Raw genomic sequence first — 25662 nt, forward strand, 5'->3', positions numbered from 1 at the left:
TACTCGGTAGTATGTTTGTTGAGAAATTATTGATAGCATTTACTAATTCGGTCAAGTGTTCAACATGGCCGGCCATGTGGGGAAAATTATGGATAGCAATTAATATTTTTTTGGGTGTATAGTGTAATACCTTATTTTTTATTATTATTATTATTTATTATTAAAATGGCATTTTCGTGAATTTTATAAAGGTATAGGGGTATTATTGTAATTATTGATGGCATTTTCGCAATTTTCAAAAAAATTTGAAGGGTGTTTTGGTAACTTGGAACGGGCCGTTCCAAAAGCAAAACGGGCCGTTCCAAGCTTTAAAATTTAACTAAAAATCTTGAGTGAGAACGGGCTCAGAACGACCGTTCCGACAAGGAGAACGGGCCGTTCTGATTGTGAAACGGGCCGTTCTAAAGGGAGAACAGGCCGTTTCAAAAGGAGTACGGGCCGTTCTGCTGGAAATTGGGAACGGGCCGTTCCGGATTTTGAACGGGCCGTTCCAGTTCAAAAATTTGCGTAGCTTTCTCGAGCCCAGAACGGGCGTTCCGCTTTTTGGAACGGCCGTACCGGGTAGGTGAGCCAGAATTGCTATAAATAGGGGCTTGGGGAGTTACGAAAATTCATACCTTGGGAAGAGAAAATCCTTAGAGAAAGAGGGAGGAAAGGAAAGGAGGAGAGAGAGGAAGAGGAATCCGGTAGAGGTGGTTCTGTCAGAATAAAGAAAAGAGGAGAAAGAGGAGGAGGTTCTGCTCAAATTTCGGTTCCTATCTAAGGAAGAGAGAGGAGGAGGTTCTGCCCGAGTTTCGGTTCAGGATTATCCAAGTAAGGGAAGTTAGTTTTTGAAATTATTTGATGATTAATAATAAATGAATATTTTTGAACTGTGTCAAATTTTGTTGTTGAGTCGAGCTGAATTATATGTTGATTTATAACAGTATTGTACTATAAGGATGTTGAACTGAGTTATGAGTAGTAAGTTGTGGTGAATACTACTTAGCTGTGTTGTATGCTGATTTGTTGTACTATATAATGTTGAGCTGTATGCTGATTATACCCACTTGAGGTGGTGTTGTTGCTGCTGTTATAGCCGCTATGTCGGTGTTGTTAGCCACTATTGTGGTGCTGTTATAGCCGCTATGTCGGTGCTGTTAGCCACTATTGTGGTGCTGTTATAGCCGCTATGTCGGTGCTGTTAGCCACTATTGTGGTGCTGTTGTTGCCGCTAAGTCGGTGTTGTTATAGCCACTAGAGTGGTGCTGTTGTTGCCGCTAAGTCGGTGTTGTTATAGCCACTAGAGTGGTGCTGTTATTGCCGCTAAGTCGGTGTTGTTATAGCCACTAGAGTGGTGCTGTTGTTGCCGCTAAGTCGGTGCCGTTATAGCCACTAGAGTGGTGCTGTTGCTGCTATTAAGCAGTGTTGATATAGCCTCATTGCGGTGCTGATGTTGTTGAGCAGTATAAGCTGTGCAGATGTGTTGATAATTATAACGATGAATTTATTTACATTGCTAATTCTTTGCTAGTATGTTTTGATTTTTAAAGAATACTAGCTTACCCTTGCATGTTTTCCATGTGGTTGGAACTGCGATGATCATACTATGTATGGGAGCAGAGCAGGAATAGGTGGGCTTCTTGGGATGAGTCTCCGGCGGACTTTGGAGCTAATTTGCTTGTGTGGATATTTTGCTTGTAGCTACTTGGGATAGTAGCATTTGGTTGTAATTTTCCTTGGTACACTTTAACTCTAGTCAGACTGGAATCTTGTATATTTATATATTCTAGATCCTATATTTATATACTTGTTCTATCTGTCTGGTGTTTTAGTGTGCTATACCGTGTGAGTGACCAGCCGGGTCGTTACATATAGCAATTAATATGTTCGTATCCACCATCCTTTTCCAATTTAATATTTAAGGTTATGCATAAAAATTAAAGATTATGCATAAGAATTAAAAAAATATTGATATTTTAATATTTCAAAGTATTTATTATTTATTTTTTTATTATACTTTTTAATAATTAAAAAAAATAAGTATATTGAAAATGAATAAATAAATTATTTAGTAAATATATATTAATTATTAATAGTGAAAATGAAAATTTTTTAATAAATTATTAATTTTATAAAAATAACAATAAAAAATATTAAAAAAAATAGTGTCAAAATGTCTATAAAAAAAAAAAAAAGAACGGAAGGAGGATCGGTTAAAAGCCAAAGCAAACTTTTTGGAAGATCAACACGAAAGCAAGACATTTATTTCACTCGTCACTCTATTTAATAATACACCCTCATTTAAAAAAATAAAATAAAAATTCTAAACTACTCTTACTTCAATATTCTGTGTGACAAATATATCAAGAGAAAGAAGAAGGCTCTCCATTTCAAAAAGATAGATCCAAAATACAGTTTTAACATTTTTAAATGGATATGATACATATTTTTAACATTTGGGTTCATTGTTTCAAAAACACATTTACTATTTTAGATTAGGTAGTGTTTTGGATTTAACATTGGATATAGATGTTTTAGAGCACATTTTTAATTTAGGATTTGAGTATTTTGGATTGGAAAAAATTGAAGGACATTTTAGGAACTTTTTATAAATAATAATGGGCATATCTTTTATATTCTTAAAAGATATGATGACGACAATAAAATTTGAGTTAATCACCTATATATTGTCAGTGTAAAGTTTTTTTATACTGATACTCAATCAGAGTTGTTAATAGTGTCTTTGCATCTGCTTATTTAATTAAATTAAAATAAAAAAAAGTACTATTAACGGTTCTGATTGACTGTTAGTGTAAAAAACTTTACATTGACAGTGTATAGGTGATTAACTCATAAAATTTTGCCAATACTATTTTAACATTTCTCCTTCAAACTGATTCTATGATTTTGTTTCACATATTAAGAAATCATTCTAAAATATGTGAGGATGAAAATGTAGAATTCCCATGCTTGTTTTGAGTTTTAGAAACATATTTTTAGATATTATTTATTCTTGAGAAAGTAATTATGTTATGATTTAAATCATTTTAATTTTCATAAAATAGGTGGAACAATTATATTTTAGTGAGAATAATGATGAAAGTTATTATCTAACTTAACTATAACTTTCATTAATTTTAACTTTTATTTTACTTATTTTAAATTATAAAATATTCTTAAAAGTATTTAAATTTAACCAAGGTTAGGAGTTCGAATCCTGCCTTGTGTATGCAGCTGCATTAAATCTTAGGACCAGCTATCTTTACTTTTTGAGGTGCCTCCAACGTAGCGAGAAAATTAATCACTGCTATCAGTGATGAATACTCCAAGGACAAAAAAATTTGTTTTAACCAAACATATTTTTTACACACATAGAAATAACATTCCTAATTATATTTCATGGAAATATGTTGTTTAAATAATGGGCACATGAAATAAAGTGACGGCTGCGTGAAGCAACTGTAGACAATTGAATGCTGAGTGGGTGCAATCTTTTACAACAATAAATTTTCATGATTTTTTATTTTTATTTTTTCAAAAATGGTTTCCCCTATAACCTTTTTACATCTACCAAAATTTTTGATGTATTAATTAAACCAATAATTTTTATAAGATTTTAAATATTTTTATAAAATAAAATATTAACGAAAATCAATATAAATATACTATATATCCATTAAAGTTCCATTATAATACATCTAAAACGTTCCTCCGTTTTTTTTTTTTAAACGTGGTAGTCAATCCAACCCATATCATCTTTTCATTTAAATAATTGTTGTTGCTTTCTTGACATGGAATAGTCAATGAATTACAAAGGTCTTACTATCGTACCAACTCTCTAACTACTTATAAACCCTCTTGCCGAGTTTCCAATACATCGCAAATCATATTTTATTTTTCACACTCTTTGTTCTTCTACTCTTATCAAAATTTCATATCTAGAAGATTGTGATGGGCACTTCCTTTCTTAAAGTCTTGTTTGCAGTGTTAGTGTGCTTTTTGCATACAAAACAATCCATTCTTGGACTCAACTCTCCATCACATGTGAAATGCATTGAGAAAGAGAGACAAGCACTCCTCAACTTCAAACATGGCCTCCCAGATGACTCTGGCATGCTGTCTACATGGAAGGACAATGACTATAACAGTGATTGTTGCATATGGCAAGGCATTCAGTGCAACAATGAAACTGGTCACGTACACATGCTTCAACTCCCTGGTCAGTATCCTCAATATTTGAAAGGTGAAATCAGTATCACTTCATTGTTAGAGTTGCAAAATATGGAATGTTTGGATCTCAGTTACAATCTTTTCAGTAGCAGTCAAATCCCACAACACATGGGTTCCTTCAAAAGCTTGAGATATATCAATCTATCATACTCGAGTTTTGGTGGAAATATTCCTTATAAAACTGGGAAATCTCTCAAAGTTGGAGTATCTTGATCTTAAACAAACTTCTCTTGTTGGAGTAATCCCCTCTCAACTAGGGAAGCTTACAAGATTACGTTATCTTGATCTAAGTTACAATTTTGATATCTATGGAGAAATCCCTTATCAACTTGGAAATATTTCACGGTTGAGGTATCTTGATCTTTCGGGAACTTTACTTTCTGGAACAATTCCTTTCCAGGTTGGGAATCTTCCTAACTTGCATACTGTTAAACTTGCTAGCAATGTTGATCTTAAAATTAGTGATGCAAAGTGGTTATCTTCTCTCTCTTCATTAAAGGCTCTAGACTTGAGTTCTTTGCCTAATCTTGTCTCCTCTCGTCAATGTATACAAATGATTAGTGACCTTATTCCACACTCGAGAGAGTTGAGGCTAGCTGGTTGTAGACTTTCTGATGATAATGTTTCATCTTTGTTTCCTTCTCTTTCAAACTTTTCCACTTCTCTTTCCATCCTTGATCTCTCTTACAATATGCTCACGTCATCAATATTTCAATTGTTGTTGAAATATAGCCTTAATCTCCAAGAGCTTTATCTTTCTCAAAATAATATTATTTTGTCTTCCCCTCACTATCCAATCTTTCCTTCTCTTATGATCCTTGACCTCTCTTTTAATAATCTGACATCATCCTTGTTTCAAGGATGTTTCATCTTTAGCTCCAAACTATGAGAACTTCATCTAGCAAATTGCAGTCTTACTGATAAAAATTTTCTTGTACCATATGCTTCCATTAAGAAACGTTCATCTTCTCTTGTCACCCTTGATCTTGCTTACAATTTATTGAAATCATCAGATATATTTCACTGGATTTTCAACTTCACTCCCAATCTTCATAGCATTTACCTTGATCAAAACTTGTTAGAAGGTCCCATTCCGGATAGATTTGGGAAAGCAATGAACTCTCTTGAAGTTCTTCGCCTTGGTACTAACAAACTGAAAGGCACGATTCCAGCTTCTCTTGGGAATTTATGTACATTGCAGGAATTACACCTTTACAATAACAACTTGAGTGGGGGAATTTCCAGCTTCATTCATAATATTTCATGGTGCAACAGACACAAATTTCAGTCTCTGAATTTATCTCATGATCTGGCTATTGGCATGCTACCTAATCATTCAATTTTGAGTTCTTTGAGAGCATTAGATCTTTCCCGTAATCAGCTAACTGGAGAAATACCTAAAAGCATTGGGTTGCTGCATGATTTGGATTATCTTTACCTAAATGGCAATAACTTAGAGGGTGATATCACTGAAACACATTTCACAAATTTATCCAAATTGAGGGTTTTAGACTTATCAGACAACTCATTCTCTCTAAAGGTTGGTACTACCTGGGTTCCACCTTTCCAATTATTTCGTTTGGGACTAGCTTCTTGCAAATTGGGTCCTACTTTCCCAAGATGGCTCCAAACTCAAAGTCAGATAGAATTTCTAGATATTTCTGACGCAGGGATTGACGACTTTGTACCGGAATGGTTTTGGAACAATTTACGGTCTTTATGTCAGATGAATATGTCTTGCAACAATCTCAAAGGTACAATTCCAGATTTACCAATCATGTTTGCTGGTGGAAATAGAAATATGTTAATTCGAAGTTCAAATAAACTTGAAGGTGGAATTCCCACCTTTCTAAAACAAGCTGACTCATTGGATCTTTCCAAAGATAAGATTACAGATTTAAAGACATTCTTGTGTGGAAAAAACATAACCACAGAAATGCGGACTTTGGATTTATCAAAAAATCAAATAATGGGACAATTGCCCGACTGTTGGGAACACCTAACTTCATTAAGATATCTTGATCTAAGTAATAATAAATTGTCTGGGAATATATTCCACAATCCTTGGGTACTCTTGTTTATCTGGAAGATTTGGTCTTACGTAACAACAAATTATCTGGAGAACTACCACTCACATTGAAGAACTGCACTAATTTAGTTAAATTAGATGCGAGTGAAAATTTCTTGTCTGGTCCAATACCTCCATGGATTGGAGAAAGTCTAAAACAATTGAGAGTCTTGAGCTTGCGAGTAAATCACTTCTTTGGAAGTGTTCCTGTTCATATATGCTATTTGAGGCAAAATCATCTTTTGATTCTTTCAAGGAATCACTTGTCAGGAGGAATTCCAACATGCCTGACAGTGTGTTTGGATAGAGTAATTTTTTGAAGTAATTCATTTATTTAAAGAATTTTAAATACTTCATGATTAAATGATTTGTTTGGATAAATGATTTAGAAAGAAATTCAAATTCTGTCATTTTTACGGAGTATTTTAATTAATTAAATTTGTAGAATTTGAAATTCCGTAAAAAAGTGGAGAATTTGAAATTTATCCACTCACGCTCGGTCATTCGCAAAAGCACACAGGCTCTCACACTCTGGCTCACACCCTCTCACTCTCTCGCACGCAATGCTCGTGCTCACTCGCTCTCGTGATGCTTGGAGTCTCTCTCGTGACGCTCTTCTCTCGCAATGTTCCTTTCTTGCGATTCTCGTAATCTAAGCTCACTTTCTTCCGATTCTCTTACTCATGATCATGGCTTTCCCTCTCGCTTATGATCCTTGCTTTTTCCCTCTTGCGCGGTATTCTTGATTTCTCCCTTTACTCAGGTTCATTTTTTCTCTCTTTCAAATTAGGGTTCCATTTAAATTTTTATTGAATTCGTTGTTGAATTTGTTATTGATTTGGGTTTATAAATGTTCTATATATATAGATATTACTATTATTGAACAGTGACTGCAAGTGGTAGACCACGTTTAAGGATTGATATTATTTTTCTGCTATATATTCCAGTAGGAACAGAGTTGGAGCTGTAGAGCTTCCTTACCTTATGAATGAAGATTGACATTAGAATTATTTTTTTTGCAGGTCAAATTTCAATTATCTAAATTGTAGTGGATTCATTACTGCAATTTTAGAGACAGTTGATTAGATCATTTGTGCTGCATTTATCAGGTGGATTTCTACTTGAACTTTATATTTGCTTAATTATGTTTTATAGAATAGTTAATAATTAGCATATATGCAGACTAAAAACTGCATATAGAATTCCATATTTTGTAAAGATTTTTATCTACTGAAGGTATACATTTCATTTCCTGAAACTTACCAATAATATGGTTAAATTTACTTGGGGCAGATTTTGCAGCAGAATTATCAAAGGTATTGTATATTTCTGCTATACAAAAATAGGTTCATGATAGGTATTTTTCAAGGCAGAGGAGAGTTATTATAAGGTGTCACCTTGGGCAGCTTCATCTTTTTTCCCCAACTTTTATCTCTGCTACAAATTGGTGTTGGTTGCTTTTTGATTCTTTAATTAAATAAAATCATTATATGCTCTTTCTCTTCCCATGTCTATACAATTGCCAAATTATGAATTATTGTCATGTTTATCTTGCATGCATGTAGCGGAATGACCAGATGTGATTTATGTTAATGATTTCATTTAACAGGACAAGGCTTTTGTTATTCTTCATCTTGTGTGCCAATTTTTGATATTTTTGTATTAGAATTGAAAAGGATTATTGTACATTACCCTTGAGATTTCAAATAAATATGAAATTCTATGATATGAGCGCCATCTTCATGAAAAAACACTAAATTCAGTGCTCAGTTTTTGTGACATCATTGATAGCAGTATAGTGATGTAGCAGCTATGCAAAATTGGAAAAATCTGATAGAGAGAAGATATACTAATACTTGAGGTAAAAAAAAAAATAGAAAAAGAAATCAATATAAGGTTCAACCTTGAAGATTAACATTACAATGCATCCAATATAAAAAAAAAGTTTCAATAACTATTATAAATAAATAGAGAGAAATCTATGTTATAGGTCCCTCAAATTTTAGTCAAAATTGGTCTTAGTCCTATACTTTTAAAAATAATGACTTTCATCCTCATATTTATTATAATCAGTAAATTTAGGAATTAAAACAATTTATCCATAAATAAATCACAATTATTAATACTTATATATATATATATATATATATATATATATATATATATATATATCAGAGGAACAAATTAATAGCCTAGTTTTTATATATGTATGAGAGTGGAATGGATTGATTTTGATCCTGCACGTTAATTTAGTGAAACGAGTTAAATGCACAGTGAAATCATTAGTCATATCTATGTATGTCAAATAAATGAATATACACTAATAGTTAAATATTAGTCTTATATATAATATATAAGACTATCAACAATATTGGCTTTTGTACTTTTATCTTCTTCGTTAAGCATATGCTAGAGATTTTGCTTTCCCATTAATATAGTCAAAGAAGAATTCTAGTAGAGCTATAGACTTGGTAGAAATTTCCCATTAATGCTCAATGCTAAAAGGCAATGTACTGTTTCACCTACAATCAATCATTGGTATTCCCTGACTTGAAAGATTACTTATGCATATAGATATAGACAAGAGAAATATTAAAATTATGTTATACTCTTGATTCTTCGTATGGAAACAAAAGCTAAAATATTTTTTAACATAAACAAAATGCATTCATGACATTTTATGTTAGTTTCATTTTAATTATTTTAGTTTTCTCTCTCTTATATTAGTTTGACAGGGTGTAGATTGAGAAGAAATGGATGTTAGCATAGTTAATACCGGAATTACATCAAGAAAACGTAAAAGAGAAGAGTTTAAGGAGATAATCATATTTGTTGTTGCTTGCGTGGTTTATATGCTTATGGGTGTAGTAGCATGGTATCATAATAATTATTTTGTTAAGGAACCAGCTCATAATTGGGAACTGGAGCGGCATAGTTTCCTTAATCATCTTTATAGAGGGGCAGAAAAAGATTGCATTAAACAGTTAAGGCTCAGTAAGAGTGCATTTTTCAAGCTTTGTAGAATTTTGCAAGAAAGAGGGGGGTTAGTAAGAACAAGAAATGTTCGAATAACTGAAGCGGTGGCAATGTTTTTACATATCCTTGCTCACAACCTAAAGTACAGAGTAGTGCACTTTAGTTACTGTAGATCTAAAGAAACAATAAGTAGACAATTTAATAATGTCTTAAGAGCTGTAATGAAAGTGAGCCAGGATTATTTGAAGTTTCATACTTGTCTAGAAGGTCCCGATGAAAATAAATGGAGATGGTTTGAGGTAAGTTTATCAATTGTAAGGCTAGTCAAACTTACAATAACCTTTTTGAAAAACTAAATATATAAATACACTTGTGTTGTTTGTAGAAATGTGTTGGAGCACTTGATGGGACACATATTCCGGTAACAGTTTCTCTTGAAGATAGGCCTAAATATCGTAATAGAAAGGGTGATGTCTCTACAAATGTGTTAGCAGCCTGTGGTCCAGATTTAAGGTTTATTTATGCGTTACCTGGGTGGGAAGGGTCAGTAGGAGATTCTCGAGTATTACGAGATGCTTTACGTCGTCAAAATAAACTTGAAATTCCAGCTGGTAATATCATGTACATAGTATTTTATTTAATTTTATCTAGTTCTAAGTTGTAATTTTTATTTTTAAAAATTGTAGGTAAGTACTTTCTTGTGGATGCGGGATATACTAATGGTCCATGATTCTTAGCACCATATCGAGGGACTAGATATTATCTGAATGAGTGGATTGGAAACACCCCTCAAAATTTCAAGGAATTATTTAATCTTCGTCATTCAAGTGCACGAAATGCAATAGAAAGGTCTTTTGGAATACTGAAAAAAAGATGGAGTATATTAAGAACTCCTTCATTTTTTGATATAAAGACATAAATAAGAATTATTAATGCTTGTTTTGTGTACACAATTTTATAAGAGATGAGCAACAAACTGATCAACTTTTAGAGGTTCAAGACTTGGAGCTCTTATCTATTGTTGATGAGGAGCTAACCAGCCAACGAAGAGAAAGAGTTCAAAACAATGTTATAAACGAGGTTGCAACTATTCAAGTTACTGAGGAGTGGACAAGATTTCGAGATACATTAGCGATAAATATGTTTGCTAACTACCAAGTTAGAAGAAACATTACTTAGGGAGAGTTTTTTTTATGTAATTTTCTATTGAATAAAGACTTTTATGTACTTGATGGACTTTTTTGTACTTGATTGAAGAAAACTTTGTTTGAAATATTGTCTTTTGATAGCTTCCATTTGTTTACAAAAAAATATTTACATGATCTAGAATTATGAATTGGATTGATCAAGTTACTTTTGTGGGTTGTATGTGACATTTTTTATAAATAGGTTAATAGGTGATATTAACTTCAATGGAGTCATCCAAAGAGAACTTGAAGGGAAAGCGAAAGATGACAGAAAGAAATAATGAAGAAACAAGAAGTTATTTCTCATGGAATTTGGAGATGGAGCATGTATTGGCTGATGTATTACGAGATCAAAGAAGTTTGGGCAACAAGAGTGATGGAGCTTGGAAAAGGGTAGCATACAATGCTGCAGCTGTAGTTGTAACACCCCAGTTTTCCAAAATGGTTACTATTATTATTATGATATTTGGTAGTTATCTTTTATTCCAAATGTAGCTAATTCATACTCCATTTATGCTTAATTATAGGCTTTAGAAATATATGTATATTGTTGGGCTTAATTAGATAGTTGTAAACTTTCTTTTCAATAAAATCGTTTTCGCTGGGCTGACTGGCAAACCTCGGTGTTTAGGGCATAACTTGGGCTGTGATGGTCCAAATGATGCAAAATTGGTGTCAATGGAAATCTAAGAGAAAAACGCACAACTTTTACAGAAATAGCCATTTGCAAAATCGGTCGTTTAGGAGGTCAAAATTGGAATTTGATTGATACAATTGTTTCTCGCTGGACTGATTGGCAAGCCTCGGTTTGTGGGGTATAACTTGGTCGGTGGTTGTTCAAATGATACAAACTTGGTGGCTATGGAAAGATAAGAGAAAATCCTACAAATTTCATGAAGGAAATATTTTCAGATTCGGCTGTCTATAAGGTCCAAATCAGTAGCTAAAGTCGGTGAGGAAAAGAACATGGCACCAACTCCATTAATTCATCCCACCAACTTTAATAATTCATCTCACTAATTCATTCCACTTAGTTTTGTCTAAGATTTTTTCATTATTTTCCATTTTTTAATGTGTCTTGAAGGCTATAAATAGCCCTTCACTTCTCCATTGCAAACCATCCCTCAATTCTCATTCTCTCTTCTCTTATACTCTCTTCTTCTCCTCTTCTTCTCTTTGAAGACCTAGAGGAATCCATAGGAGGTGGTTCTATCCTAGTAGAAGGAGCCTAGAGGAGGAAGCTCTTCTTTAGTTTCAGCGCTTGTCATCCAGGTAAGGGGGGGAGTGAGAAACCTCGCTCTGGGTGTGGGATTGTATGCTGGGTAGTGGGATTGGCTCCCAATCCTGTGTTTGTTATATGTCATATTGTTTGTATGTCCTAATTGCTTGGTTAATATACGTGTATGAATAGAAACTATGTTGAGACTATGATTGTGAAAGTTGTGAATATGATGTGATAATGTGAATGTGATGATATGATATGATGATAATATGATATGATGTGATGATGAAATATGATGATGTGAAATGACCATGAGATAATATGAAATATGATTGAGACATGAGATATGAAATGTGATAATATGTTAATGAGATATGAAATGACCATGGAAAGTGATAAAGTAATATGAGAATGCATAGAGTCTTGTTTGACATGCATCATATGCATACAATACTCCAGGTGTGCCGCTGAGGCCGCATACCCACGACTAACAAGGTGTACCTTTGAGTCACTCACGATATGATAACTAGGTGTACCTTTGGGTCACCCACGATATGATAACTAGGTGTACCTTTGGGTCACCCACGATATGATAACCAGGTGTACCTTAGGGTCACCCACGATGATATGAGAATCTTCCGTATGGCGCCACATGCATGCATTTGTGAGTCTAGTCAAGAAAACCAATGCATGATATATGTGCAAATATGAGATATTGTTATTTTACGTATGTATTGTTTGTGTTTGGCTATCTAGTATATATTCCTACACTGTGAGCCGAGTGAGATGTTTTCTCACTCCCTTTTTCTTTGTGTTGTTTTTTTCTTTAACCGTTATACAGGTGATTATCAGCATGAGGCTGAGGATGTTGGTGGTGAAGCTTAGGCTTCTTTATGGGCTATGCTCTGATAGGACATGTGACATCGGGGTATAGATAAGATTAAATTAGGTTGTTAAGGTTATTTTAAATTACTTTGAAAACTTTGAGATTTATTTCTTTGTAATTTCCGCTGATTATGTTTGTTAAAAATGTGATACTCTGTAATCATGTTTGATTATTAAAGTTATATTATTTAAATTTATTGAAGTAGGATATGCGGGGTAGAGGGTGTCACATTTAGTGGTATCAGAGCCAGGTCGATTCTATCGGCCGTGAGTTATGTTTTTAACATGTTTATTTGATAAATGAATTGATTGTGAGATCTATTATGTTGGTATGATGCTTGCCTATGTCTATTAATTGTATTATTTCTTTAGAATATGGCTGGTAGAAATGATCGTGCGATTGCTGATGCTCTCCAAGCATTAGCCCAAGCTATCAACAACAATAATATGAATGGAGTTGCTCCTAACTGGTTGGAGCAATTTCAGAGGAATATTCCACCCACTTTCAAAGGAGGTTATGACCCAGATGCCGCCATGAATTGGTTATCAGAGATCGAGAAAATCTTTAATGTTATGGATTGTCCCCTTACAGAGAGAGTGAAGCTAGCCACCTTCATGCTGACAGCTGATGCTTACTTTTGGTGGGAAGGAGCACTTCGGAGGATAATTGATGGAGGCGTGCACTTGAATTGGGAGAACTTTAAAAGAGTATTTCTTGAGAAATATTTTCCCGATGATGTGAGAAGTAGGAAGGAAATGGAATTCCTTGAACTCAAACAAGGAAATGATACTGTGGAAGCTTATGCTGCCAAATTTGATGCTTTGGTCCGCTATTGTACACACTACCATGGTGAGAATGGTGAAAGGGCCAAATGCATAAAGTTTGTAAATGGTCTGCGTCCTGAAGTGAAAACAGCAATTAACTATCAGGAGATATATCATTTTCCCATTCTGGTCAATAAGTGCAGCATTTATGATCGTGACAACCGTGCTCGTGCTGCTTTCTATAAAGGAGCTGGAGGTCCTACTCGTACAGTGAATCCTAGTACTTCTGGTAGGAGTAAGCCTTATTCCACTTCTACAAGATTTCAAGGGAGTATGTCTACTACTAATAGAAGTAAACCCTTTACTAAAGAACCCACTGTGAATACTATTGGAAGTGTTGGAGGATCTACTTTTTTAGGGAGGTGTGGGAAGTGTGGACGTGTTGGTCATAACAAGTCAGAATGTCGTGACAAGGAGATTACCTGTTTCAACTGTAGTGGTAAAGGACATATTAGCACTCAATGTCCTGAACCACCAAGAACACGTGTCGTTGGATCAGGATCGCAAACCGAACGACCAAAGACTGTAGGAAGAGTATTTGCTCTTAGTGGTGTTGAAGCTGCTCAGTCAGAAAATTTGATACAAGGTACTTGTTTCATAGCTGAGACTCCTTTTGTTGTACTATTTGATTCTGGTGCAACTCATTCCTTTATTTCCATCTCTTGTGTCCAAAAACTGAAATTGCCTGTGTCTTTGTTAAATTTTGATTTAGTTGTTGAAACCCCTACTAATGGTTCAGTAACTACATCCCTAGTGTGTTTAAAATGCCCTTTGACAATTTCTGATAAACAGTTTCTAGTTGACTTAATCTGTCTGCCTCTTAGTCAATTAGATGTAATCCTTGGTATGGATTGGCTATCTTCTCACCATGTTCTTTTAAATTGCTTTGATAAATCCATTTCATTTGGTGAATGTAAGAGTACGGAATTTCTTAGTGCTTCTAACATTAAAACTTGTTTAAAGGAAAATGAAAGGGTATACATGATCTTATCTTCATTAACAGTTGAGACTGAGAGTAAGCTAGATGAGATTCCCTTAGTGAGAGAATTTCCAGAAGTATTTCCTAAGGATGTGTCTAGTTTACCACCTGAGAGAGAGATTGAGTTCAGTATAGACTTAGTGCCAGGTACCGCACCCATATCTATAGCACCCTATAGGATGTCTCCTAAAGAGTTAGTTGAGCTTAAGAAACAGATAGAGGAACTACAAGAGAAACAATTCATTAGGCCTAGTGTTTCACCTTGGGGAGCGCCTGTTCTATTGGTCAAGAAGAAAGATGGGAGCATGAGATTGTGCATAGATTATAGACAATTGAATAAGGTAACCATTAAGAATAAGTATCCATTGCCTAGAATAGATGACCTTATGGACCAGCTAGTTGGGGCTTGTGTGTTTAGTAAGATAGATTTGAGATCAGGTTATCACCAAATCCGAGTGAAATCCGAGGATATCCCAAAGACCGCTTTTAGGACCCGCTATGGGCACTATGAGTATTTAGTGATGCCTTTTGGTGTGACTAATGCACCTAGTGTTTTCATGGACTACATGAATAGGATCTTTCACCCTTACTTGGATAGATTTGTAGTGGTCTTCATAGATGATATTCTAGTATATTCTAAGAATAGGGAGGAACATGCTGAGCACCTTAGGATCGTTCTTCAAACCCTTAAGGAGAAACAGTTGTATGCTAAATTGGCAAAATGTGAATTTTGGTTGGAGAGTGTAAATTTTTTAGGACATGTGATATCCAAGGATGGGATAGCTGTAGATCCTTCTAAGGTAGAGGCGGTTCTTGAATGGAAAACACCTAAGTCAGTTTTTGAGATTAGGAGTTTTCTAGGACTAGCTGGGTATTATAGGAGATTTATAGAGGGTTTTTCTAAATTAGCTTTACCTTTGACCAAATTGACTAGGAAAAACCAACCTTTTGTGTGGGACTCTAAGTGTGAAGAGAGTTTTCAAGAACTTAAGAAAAGACTAACTAGTGCCCCTGTGTTAGTATTACCTGACCCTAGCAAGACTTTTGAGGTATTTTGTGATGCTTCCAAATCAGGTTTAGGTGGAGTACTTATGCAGGAAAGAAGGGTAGTAGCCTATGCATCTAGATAACTTAAAACCCATGAACAGAACTATCCTACTCATGACCTTGAGTTAGCTGCTATAGTTTTTGTACTTAAGTTGTGGAGGCACTACTTGTTTGGCTCTAGATTTGAGGTGTTTAGTGATCATAAAAGCCTTAAGTACTTGTTTGACCAAAAAGAATTAAATATGAGACAGAGAAGATGGTTAGAGTTTCTTAAGGACTATGACTTTCAGTTGAACTATCACCCCGGCAAAGCTAATGTGGTAGCTGACGCTTTGAGTAGGAAATCCTTGAGAATTTCTTCTTTAATGATGAGGGAATTGCACATGATTGAGGAATTTAGGGATATGAGTTTAGGGTGTGAGCTAACTCCTAAGAGTATTAGGTTGGGAACCTTGAAGGTGACTAATAACTTGATAGATGAAATTAGAAAAGGTCAGAAGGTAGATCCTTTCTTATTGAGTCAAGCTGAGAAGTTGAATCAAGGTGTGGAAAGTGAATTTAGAATTGGAATAGATGGAGTATTGAGATTTAGGGATAGGTTGTGTATTCCTGGTGTGCCTGAACTTAAGAGAACAATTCTTGAAGAAGGACATAGGAGTAGCCTTAGTATTCATCCTGGAGCCACTAAGATGTACCAAGACCTTAAGAAGATGTTTTGGTGGCCTAAGATGAAGAAGGAAGTGGAGGAATTTGTGTATGCCTGCCTAGTATGTCAAAAAGCTAAGGTAGAACACCAAAAACCTTCAGGTTTGATGCAACCTTTGGATGTGCCTGTATGGAAATGGGATAGCATCTCTATGGATTTCATAGTTGGATTACCTAAAACTACGAAAAACCTAGATGCTATATGGGTCATTGTAGATAGATTGACTAAGTCTGCCCATTTCATTCCCATTAACATTAGATACTCTTTGGAGAGACTAACCAAGTTGTACATAAGTGAGATTGTGAGATTGCATGGGGTTCCTACTAGTATAGTTTCTGATAGAGATCCTAGGTTTACTTCTAGATTTTGGGACAGTTTACATGAGGCTCTAGGCACTAAGCTTAGATTGAGTTCAGCCTACCATCCCCAAACAGATGGCCAAACCGAAAGAACTATTCAATCTTTGGAAGACTTGTTGAGAGCTTGCATCTTAGAACATGGGGGTAGTTGGGATAGTTTCCTACCTTTGATAGAATTTACCTACAACAATAGCTACCATTCCAGTATTGGGATGGCACCCTATGAAGCTCTATATGGTAGGAGATGTAGAACACCCTTGTGTTGGGTAGAACCTGGAGAGAATGTTATCTTAGGACCTGAGATAGTTCAACAAACTACTGAACAAGTTAAGATGATCCAGGAGAGAATGAGAGCAGCTCAGAGTAGGCAGAAGAGTTACAGTGATAAGAGGAGAAAGGACCTTGAGTTTAATACAGGTGATCATGTATTCCTTAAAGTTACTCCTTGGACAAGAGTAGGCAGAGCACTAAAATCTCGTAAGCTTACTCCACGTTTCATTGGTCCTTATCAAATCCTTAAAAGGATTGGTGAAGTAGCCTATCAAATTGCCTTACCCCCATCTCTTTCAAATCTTCATAATGTCTTTCATGTTTCCCAACTCAGAAAATATGTCCATGATTCTTCCCATATCATTGAGTCTGACAACGTTCAATTGAAAGATAATCTCACCTATGAAACAGTTCCTTTAAGAATTGATGATACGAGGGTGAAACAACTAAGAGGAAAGGAAATTCCTTTGGTTAAGGTCGTTTGGGGAGGAAATTTTGAAGAAAATGCTACCTGGGAATTAGAAAGCAAGATGCGTGAAGTTTATCCATTCCTATTTTCAGGTAAATTTCGAGGACGAAATTTCTTAAAGGAGGGGAGAATTGTAACACCCCAGTTTTCCAAAATGGTTACTATTATTATTATGATATTTGGTAGTTATCTTTTATTCCAAATGTAGCTAATTTATACTCCATTTATGCTTAATTATAGGCTTTAGAAATATATGTATATTGTTGGGCTTAATTAGATAGTTGTAAACTTTCTTTTCAATAAAATCGTTTTCGCTGGGCTGACTGACAAACCTCGGTGTTTAGGGCATAACTTGGGCTGTGATGGTCCAAATGATGCAAAATTGGTGTCAATGGAAATCTAAGAGAAAAACGCACAACCTTTACAGAAATAGCCATTTGCAAAATCGGTCGTTTAGGAGGTCAAAATTGGAATTTGATTGATACAATTGTTTCTCGCTGGACTGATTGGCAAGCCTCGGTTTGTGGGGTATAACTTGGTCGGTGGTTGTTCAAATGATACAAACTTGGTGGCTATGGAAAGATAAGAGAAAATCCTACAAATTTCATGAAGGAAATATTTTCAGATTCGGCTGTCTATAAGGTCCAAATCAGTAGCTAAAGTCGGTGAGGAAAAGAACATGGCACCAACTCCATTAATTCATCCCACCAACTTTAATAATTCATCTCACTAATTCATTCCACTTAGTTTTGTCTAAGATTTTTTCATTATTTTCCATTTTTTAATGTGTCTTGAAGGCTATAAATAGCCCTTCACTTCTCCATTGCAAACCATCCCTCAATTCTCATTCTCTCTTCTCTTATACTCTCTTCTTCTCCTCTTCTTCTCTTTGAAGACCTAGAGGAATCCATAGGAGGTGGTTCTATCCTAGTAGAAGGAGCCTAGAGGAGGAAGCTCTTCTTTAGTTTCAGCGCTTGTCATCCAGGTAAGGGGGGGAGTGAGAAACCTCGCTCTGGGTGTGGGATTGTATGCTGGGTAGTGGGATTGGCTCCCAATCCTGTGTTTGTTATATGTCATATTGTTTGTATGTCCTAATTGCTTGGTTAATATACGTGTATGAATAGAAACTATGTTGAGACTATGATTGTGAAAGTTGTGAATATGATGTGATAATGTGAATGTGATGATATGATATGATGATAATATGATATGATGTGATGATGAAATATGATGATGTGAAATGACCATGAGATAATATGAAATATGATTGAGACATGAGATATGAAATGTGATAATATGTTAATGAGATATGAAATGACCATGGAAAGTGATAAAGTAATATGAGAATGCATAGAGTCTTGTTTGACATGCATCATATGCATACAATACTCCAGGTGTGCCGCTGAGGCCGCATACCCACGACTAACAAGGTGTACCTTTGAGTCACTCACGATATGATAACTAGGTGTACCTTTGGGTCACCCACGATATGATAACTAGGTGTACCTTTGGGTCACCCACGATATGATAACCAGGTGTACCTTAGGGTCACCCACGATGATATGAGAATCTTCCGTATGGCGCCACATGCATGCATTTGTGAGTCTAGTCAAGAAAACCAATGCATGATATATGTGCAAATATGAGATATTGTTATTTTACGTATGTATTGTTTGTGTTTGGCTATCTAGTATATATTCCTACACTGTGAGCCGAGTGAGATGTTTTCTCACTCCCTTTTTCTTTGTGTTGTTTTTTTCTTTAACCGTTATACAGGTGATTATCAGCATGAGGCTGAGGATGTTGGTGGTGAAGCTTAGGCTTCTTTATGGGCTATGCTCTGATAGGACATGTGACATCGGGGTATAGATAAGATTAAATTAGGTTGTTAAGGTTATTTTAAATTACTTTGAAAACTTTGAGATTTATTTCTTTGTAATTTCCGCTGATTATGTTTGTTAAAAATGTGATACTCTGTAATCATGTTTGATTATTAAAGTTATATTATTTAAATTTATTGAAGTAGGATATGCGGGGTAGAGGGTGTCACAGTAGTGTTATCTACCAACTTCAAAATCCAAGTCACTGGGAGAATGTAAAAAATCGTATCAAACTTTGGAGATCATGGTATGGAGTTGTTAGTGACATCCATAGTCAAAGTGGATTTGATTGGGATGGTACAAAACACATGATTACAGTTGACAATGAAAATGCTTGGAATGAGTATGTCAATGTAAGTAATCTTATATTTTCATTTTTTAAAAGTAATGTAAATGTTAGTGTCTGGACTAGGTCTTTATGATTTATTAGATTGTGGGTTTCATTTATATAGGGTTTGTCAGATTGATAATTGGCCTCTAATTCTTGGACCTTTCAAAGTTGGATTTTTTTATGTTATAACAATTCAACGTATGGTATTATGGAGTTTGAGTGTAGTATATAATCTTTGTTCTTTGTTAACTAGTTAGACAGACGCAAAATATAGATGCGTTTCTGGGCTTTTTGAGGTATACCCTGGGGAAAGTATTTTTATTATTTCGGGTTTTAGTGATTGAAATTTTACCGGGTTTAATTTGTGCTAAAGAGAGAAAGATCGTTTTGCGCATCTTTGAGCTGTGATTTTTTGGGAGGTGCAACTGTGACTGAGTGACAGCATTGGGAAAATTCAAGTTCAACTCTAAATCATCCTTATACAGGTGAGGAACTGGAATGATAGTTGTCAAAATCATTTTCCCCTTGTGATTATGTTCTCTGTTCTGAATTTATAATCCATCTTCACATTTTGCTATGTTGGTGCCTTGTTTGAGCATTCTTTGATTTAGTTTCTCTTCTCTGTTCTGATCTTGTGTCCGTGTCTTTGCTAATATTTAACTTTGTTTTCTGCCTTGCACAACTTATGTCTGTTTCAAAAGAATAAATTTTTTTAGAGTCAAACCTTTATAATGATCCTGATGCTCCCACTGCTAGCAGCTCTTGCTTTCATACCAAAATGCATGATCATCCTTAATAGAATTGCAGTGGGATTATTGAGTTCATAGCTAGTCTTAATTACACTGCCCCCACCTACTGCTTCCAAAGTAGGAATTAATTTTGTATCAAGTTGCATTGAAAATTGAAATTGGATGTGACATTGAGAGAGGAGCAGAAGAGTGGGTTGGGGTGGAAGATCCACTGAAAGATAGTGGTGGATTCGAAGATTGAAAAGGATTCAGTTGTGAAGCCATGGAGTGGAAGCGGATCCAAGAATTTGTGTGGCTACTCTAATTTCAGTCAAGTAACAATGGTTGACATTTTATGCTACTTGGTGTATATTGATAATTTGATAAGGTGTCAACATGTGTGCTTCCGCACCCTGCTCTTTGTATTGTTATGAGCACTTTGCATTCTGGAGCATGTGTTGTTTAGTTATCTGAGTTTTGCTAGCATCTGCCATATTTTTTAGATGTATTATATATTTAGTCAGCGATTGGCATTCTAGCATAGCAATAATATACGATATTGCATTTGAACAAAACTTCTTTTGATAGAATGTAGGCATTTTCAGCTTTGTATTTTTTACTAGAGATGTTTCTAAACTAGATTCTGTTACATTGTAGACATGTCACTTTCTGGTATGACTTCAGTGGGAAATGATATGCATAATTATATTGATTTTTCTATTATTGACTTGTTTCTTTTTGTTTTTAAGGCGCATAAAGAAGCAAGACAGTTTCGATTTAAGGTGATTGTAAACTGGGATGATATAGTGGACTTGTGTGCCAAAGATAGAGCCACTGGACATGGAGCTGAGACTGCTATGGATGCTGATGAGGTCATGAGCAGAGAGATAAATGAAGGGGAATTAAGTTTAGAGGGTGCTAGTGATACCATATATTTAGATGAACCTGGTTTTACTACACAAAGAAGGGGTCAATCTTCAGCTTCTACTAGTACACAATCTCAGAGGAGAAAGACAGGAGAAAAAGATGGAATAGCTAATTCGTTGAAAGAAGTGGCTGAATCTTTAAAGCGACTTGTTCAAGCATTTGATATTACGATTGATAAAGATGCTTTTATTCAAGAAGTGTTAGCTGAAGCAGCTTTGATACCAAACCTTAATCAACACCAATGGGCTAAAGCTGTTAAATGGTTATCTGACACTCCAAAACAGTTAGCTACTGTGAAAGCTCTTCCAATTGAGAAAAAGGCAGCTTATGTTTTAACACATATTTCTTGATGTAATTTTTTTTCATAACTTATTAATTTTAATTAATTTGATTGATTGTTGGAAGTTAGCTTTCTAACTTTTTCATGTATTTTGTATGTTTCAGGTTTGGAGCTTTTATGCATTCCATGAATATTTGGATTTTATCATCAGGTCAGTTACTTACTTGACTTGATTTTTGACCATTTTCTAAATCCAATCTGTAAACTAATCTAAACCATTATTTCATGTTTAAGTTTTGCACCATGTTCCATGTGGCTCTTCATTGTGTTTAGATTAAACTCATGCTTAACATATTATTGTAGTTTATCATATATTATATATTTGTGTAAATTTAAAGTGTGATAATAAAAAAAAAGTCTTGTTATTTGAGTTTTGATCCTTGGTCTTATTATTATTGTTATTTGTTTTTATTCTTTTGTAGGCTTTGCTTTTATGAGGAGGTGAAAATCTTTGGACTTGAAGTTGTGATTTTGATATCTTCGACAAACTATCTTTTATTTTTGTTATTTTAATATAGACATAAAATACATTTGAAATTTCATTAGTATTTGGTTTAAATTTGTATGAGATATTATGATTTTGAACCACCTATACTGAAAGTTAAACATTCTTATTATTTTTTTCTTAGTTTAAAATGGACTTATTTCGTATCGTGAATCAATGTGTATTAATTGTTTTATATATGTTAATGGTATTTTGAAGTTTTTAAATATGTTGTGAATTTAAAATATTTTTTAAATTTATAAAGAAAAAATTGATTAAATATAATGTCTAATACTATTTTTGAATTAATTAAAATTTTCTAATATTAAAATTAATTTCCAATTATTAAATATATTTAAATAAAATTTAATATTAAAAACTTTAACTTTTTAATAAATATTTAAAAATGAAATTTTACTTAGTAGAATTTGAAATACTTTATCCAAACAAGATAATTGAAATATAAGATATTAAAAAATGCTCTATCCAAACAAAATATTTAAAAAAGGAAGGGAATTCAATTGAGAGTAATTCAAATTCTAAGAATTTGAAATTCCTTGAATTTTAGAAATGATTTATCCAAACACAACATGAGAAATTTTACTGCAATGAATGAAATTGAGGTAGTTACACGTACAAGGGCAATGTTTCGAAAAGTGTCACCTGTAGGGACTAGTGGTGAAATTATGACTCTAACGTGTTATTGATGTGGAAAGGTCAGGAGTATGTGTTTTTGAATCCTGAGTATTTTTTGAAGAGCATTGATCTCTCAAGTAATAATTTAACAAGTGAAATATCAAAAGAGATAGGATATTTACATTGGACTAGTTTCATTGAATTTATCAAGAAACAACTTAAGTGGTGATCGAAATTCCTTCTGAGATTAGGAGTTTAAATTGGCTAGAATTTCTTGACTTGTCAGGAAATAATTTATTTGGCAAAATTCCTTCCACTGTTTCAAAGATTGATGGTCTTGCTATGTTAGATTTATCAAACAACCTGTTGGGATGCAAGTAAAGTCTCACATTATTTAAACAAGAGGATGGACATGAGTTTATATATATACAGTTGTCTCCATTGGTTGAGAGACTTTTTGAGTAATGTCCAAAAGCAAAAACTATGAGGACTTGGGCTCAAAGCGAACAATATCTCACCAATTTGGACACATGTGTATATGTGTGGTAACCCCCTCGATGCACAATAAGTGGTATCAGAGCCCGGTGATCTGATCAGGTGACCGGCTCGGCAAGTATGATGACTGACAAGTGGATCCAAGTTTGGGATCCCTTGTGTCAAAAGTCTTTCTAATGGTGGGTCCATGTGGAAGAGAGGCTTCCTGGTAACATGGAGGGTTAGGAGGCGTGTCCCGCTGTCAAGGGTGCACAACAAGTGGTATCAGAGCCCGATGATCTGATCAGGTGACCGGCTCGACGAGTATGATGGCTAACAAGTGGATCCAAGTTTGAGATCCCTTGTGTCGAAAGTCTTTCTAACGGTGGGTCCATGTGGAAGAGAGGCTTCCTGGTAACATGGAGGGTTAGGAGGCGTGTCCCGCTGTCAAGAGGGAGGTCATGATGGAATGGTGGTGCAAGCACTCAGAGCGTAAGTGACTTTTGTGGGCCACCATCAGATAATACTCGTAATTTTGAGGGGCGAATTGTTGGGATACAAGCAAAGTCCCACATTGTTCATACAAGAGGATGGACATGAGTTTATATACACACAGTTGTCTCCATTGGTTGAGAGGCCTTTTGGGTAATGTTCAAAAGCAAAAATCGTGAGGGCTTGGACCCATAGCGGACAATATCTCACCAATATGGAGACATATGTATATGTGTGGTAACCCCTTTGATGCACAACACAACCATTTCATTGGAAGAATCCCTTGGGGAAGATAGTTGCAAACCCTTGATGCTTCTAGTTTTGAAGGAAACATTGGACTTTGTGGTGAACAACTCAACAAAAGTTGTCCTGGAGACGAGACACCAACAAAACCACAAGTACCAAAAATTCATGGTGAAGATGATAATTCATATTTCCTTGAAGCATTATACACGAGCTCAGGGTTAGGATTCTTCGCTGGCTTTCGAGTCTTGTTAGGGTCAACACTACTTTGGCCACCATGGAGAAATGCTTATATGAAGTTCTTGGACAAATTGCCAAACTATATATTTGTAATGCATAGTTGAAGAAGCCATAAGTGGCTTTAAGGTTAGCAGGTACGTAATTCCAATAACTTCTTTCACTACTAGAATTTTCCTTATTATTTGAGGATTTTCTTGCAAATTTTTCTCAAAAACTCGCTGGAAACAAGTTACTTGGAAAATTTTCTACAAATTAAAGTTTGCAGGTAAAACTTTCGTGGATAATTCATTTTTCACGGATTTAAAAATTCGTAAGAAATTGCTTGCGAATAATTTTTGCATGAAAATAATAAATTTTGCAGGAAATTTTGGCAAGAAAAATTATATTTTAAATATTTCTTGCGGATTTTGCTACAAAAAACATCCGCAGGTAACCTTTCCTAAGAAAAAAATTGCAAGAAAATGTGTAAATACTTTTCTACATACCTAAAATTTACAGCAAAGTTTCCTGCGAATTTTAAAACAGTAAGAAAAACCGTAGAAAAGTTACCTGCCAATTTTTAAAATGGCAAGAAATTGTTGCAAAACTGAAAATTTGCAGGAAATTTTCCTGCAAATTTAATCCGCAGGAAATTTTTGCAATATAAATAAACACATTTTCTTATAAGCCACATCCAATATTTACATTATTTTCAATATTAACTTCAAATTTTATTTTATGTAAAAGGTTAGTGATTTTGGATTGGACATAATAGATATATTAGTCAATTTGCATAATTGGGATCGCTTCCTTCTTGACAATTGGCCTGCTGCTGTATTATGTGCCAATCTTCGATTTCATGGTTTTTTTTTTGCCAAGTTTAATGGGAAGCTTATGCTGAAGGAATTGGAGAGTGAATATGAATGTGTATGAAAGGAGGATTCCTAGGTGCCCGCTTGTTTGTTGCAGATAAAATCTTAAAAGTTGTTGCAATATAAATAACTAACACAATAAATAAATTAATAATGTTAGTTAACTATACCTTCTTCATTGTTGCCTAGCTTTGCTCATAACCTAACTATACCTTACCTTGTATTTCACTGTAATTGTGGGTTTGTGGCACCCCTAGTGCCACATATTCAATATATTATTGACCGTTTCAAAAAAAAATGTATAAATATAAAATAGATATTTATTTACAAAATTTTAGTTTTTAACGATGATTTTTTATTTATCAATATAAATCAATTTTAATGTAAATTGATTTATATCTACATTAAACTTAAAGATTATATTGATAATTGGTTTTACCTATTAAAGTGGCTAATTTGATAATGTTAAAACACTATAAATATTAACTCTAAAAGCTAAATTAAATATTACTTGGTGAAAAAATGCAAATTAATTGGAGTCTAACTGGATAATAATTTTATTCGTTTAGACAAGGAAAATAGATTTTTAAAAAAATAGAGTGATTTGATGGAGATATAAATATACAGTGCACCGTGGATTGATGCGTGTTAAAGTGAAACGTACCTATAGGTTTGAATTTTGAGTTGTACGTCTCTCTCAACAAAAAGATACATATTTTAATGGATTAATGCATATTAAAGTGAGTACCGAAGCATGAAAATGAAAGAGAATACAAAGGTTGAACTAAAGTCGTAGTTGTTACTTTTGAATAAGCATAGGAGTCCAATAAA

The 25662-nt window shown here is 34.5% G+C and overlaps 2 protein-coding genes across 3 annotated transcripts; both read left to right on the forward strand.

Annotated features, from left to right (window-relative positions):
• The first annotated feature begins 3933 nt into the window (after positions 1-3933).
• LOC109791036 (receptor-like protein EIX1) lies at positions 3934-6352 on the forward strand. Its single transcript, XM_083063043.1, has 3 exons — positions 3934-4416; positions 4613-4845; positions 5125-6352. Exons 1-3 carry the CDS (start codon positions 3934-3936, stop codon positions 6350-6352), a joined length of 1944 nt encoding a protein of 647 aa, XP_082919169.1.
• Positions 6353-19299: 12947 nt separating this feature from the next.
• On the forward strand, positions 19300-22062 carry LOC114915284 (uncharacterized). Of its 2 annotated transcripts, XM_083076190.1 has the most exons (5): positions 19300-19438; positions 19790-19901; positions 20894-21422; positions 21516-21562; positions 21834-22062. In XM_083076190.1, exon 3 carries the CDS (start codon positions 21002-21004, stop codon positions 21419-21421), a length of 420 nt encoding a protein of 139 aa, XP_082932316.1. In that variant the 5' UTR covers positions 19300-19438; positions 19790-19901; positions 20894-21001; the 3' UTR covers position 21422; positions 21516-21562; positions 21834-22062. The 2 variants fall into 2 exon arrangements, with proteins under 2 accessions (XP_082932316.1, XP_082932312.1); XM_083076186.1 differs by having other exon boundaries at positions 19304-19901.
• Positions 22063-25662: the final 3600 nt, after the last annotated feature.

This window comes from Cajanus cajan, chromosome 1 (genome assembly GCF_000230855.2).
Source record: "Cajanus cajan strain Asha chromosome 1, NIPB_CcT2T_4, whole genome shotgun sequence".
Classification (NCBI taxonomy): Eukaryota; Viridiplantae; Streptophyta; class Magnoliopsida; order Fabales; family Fabaceae; genus Cajanus; species Cajanus cajan.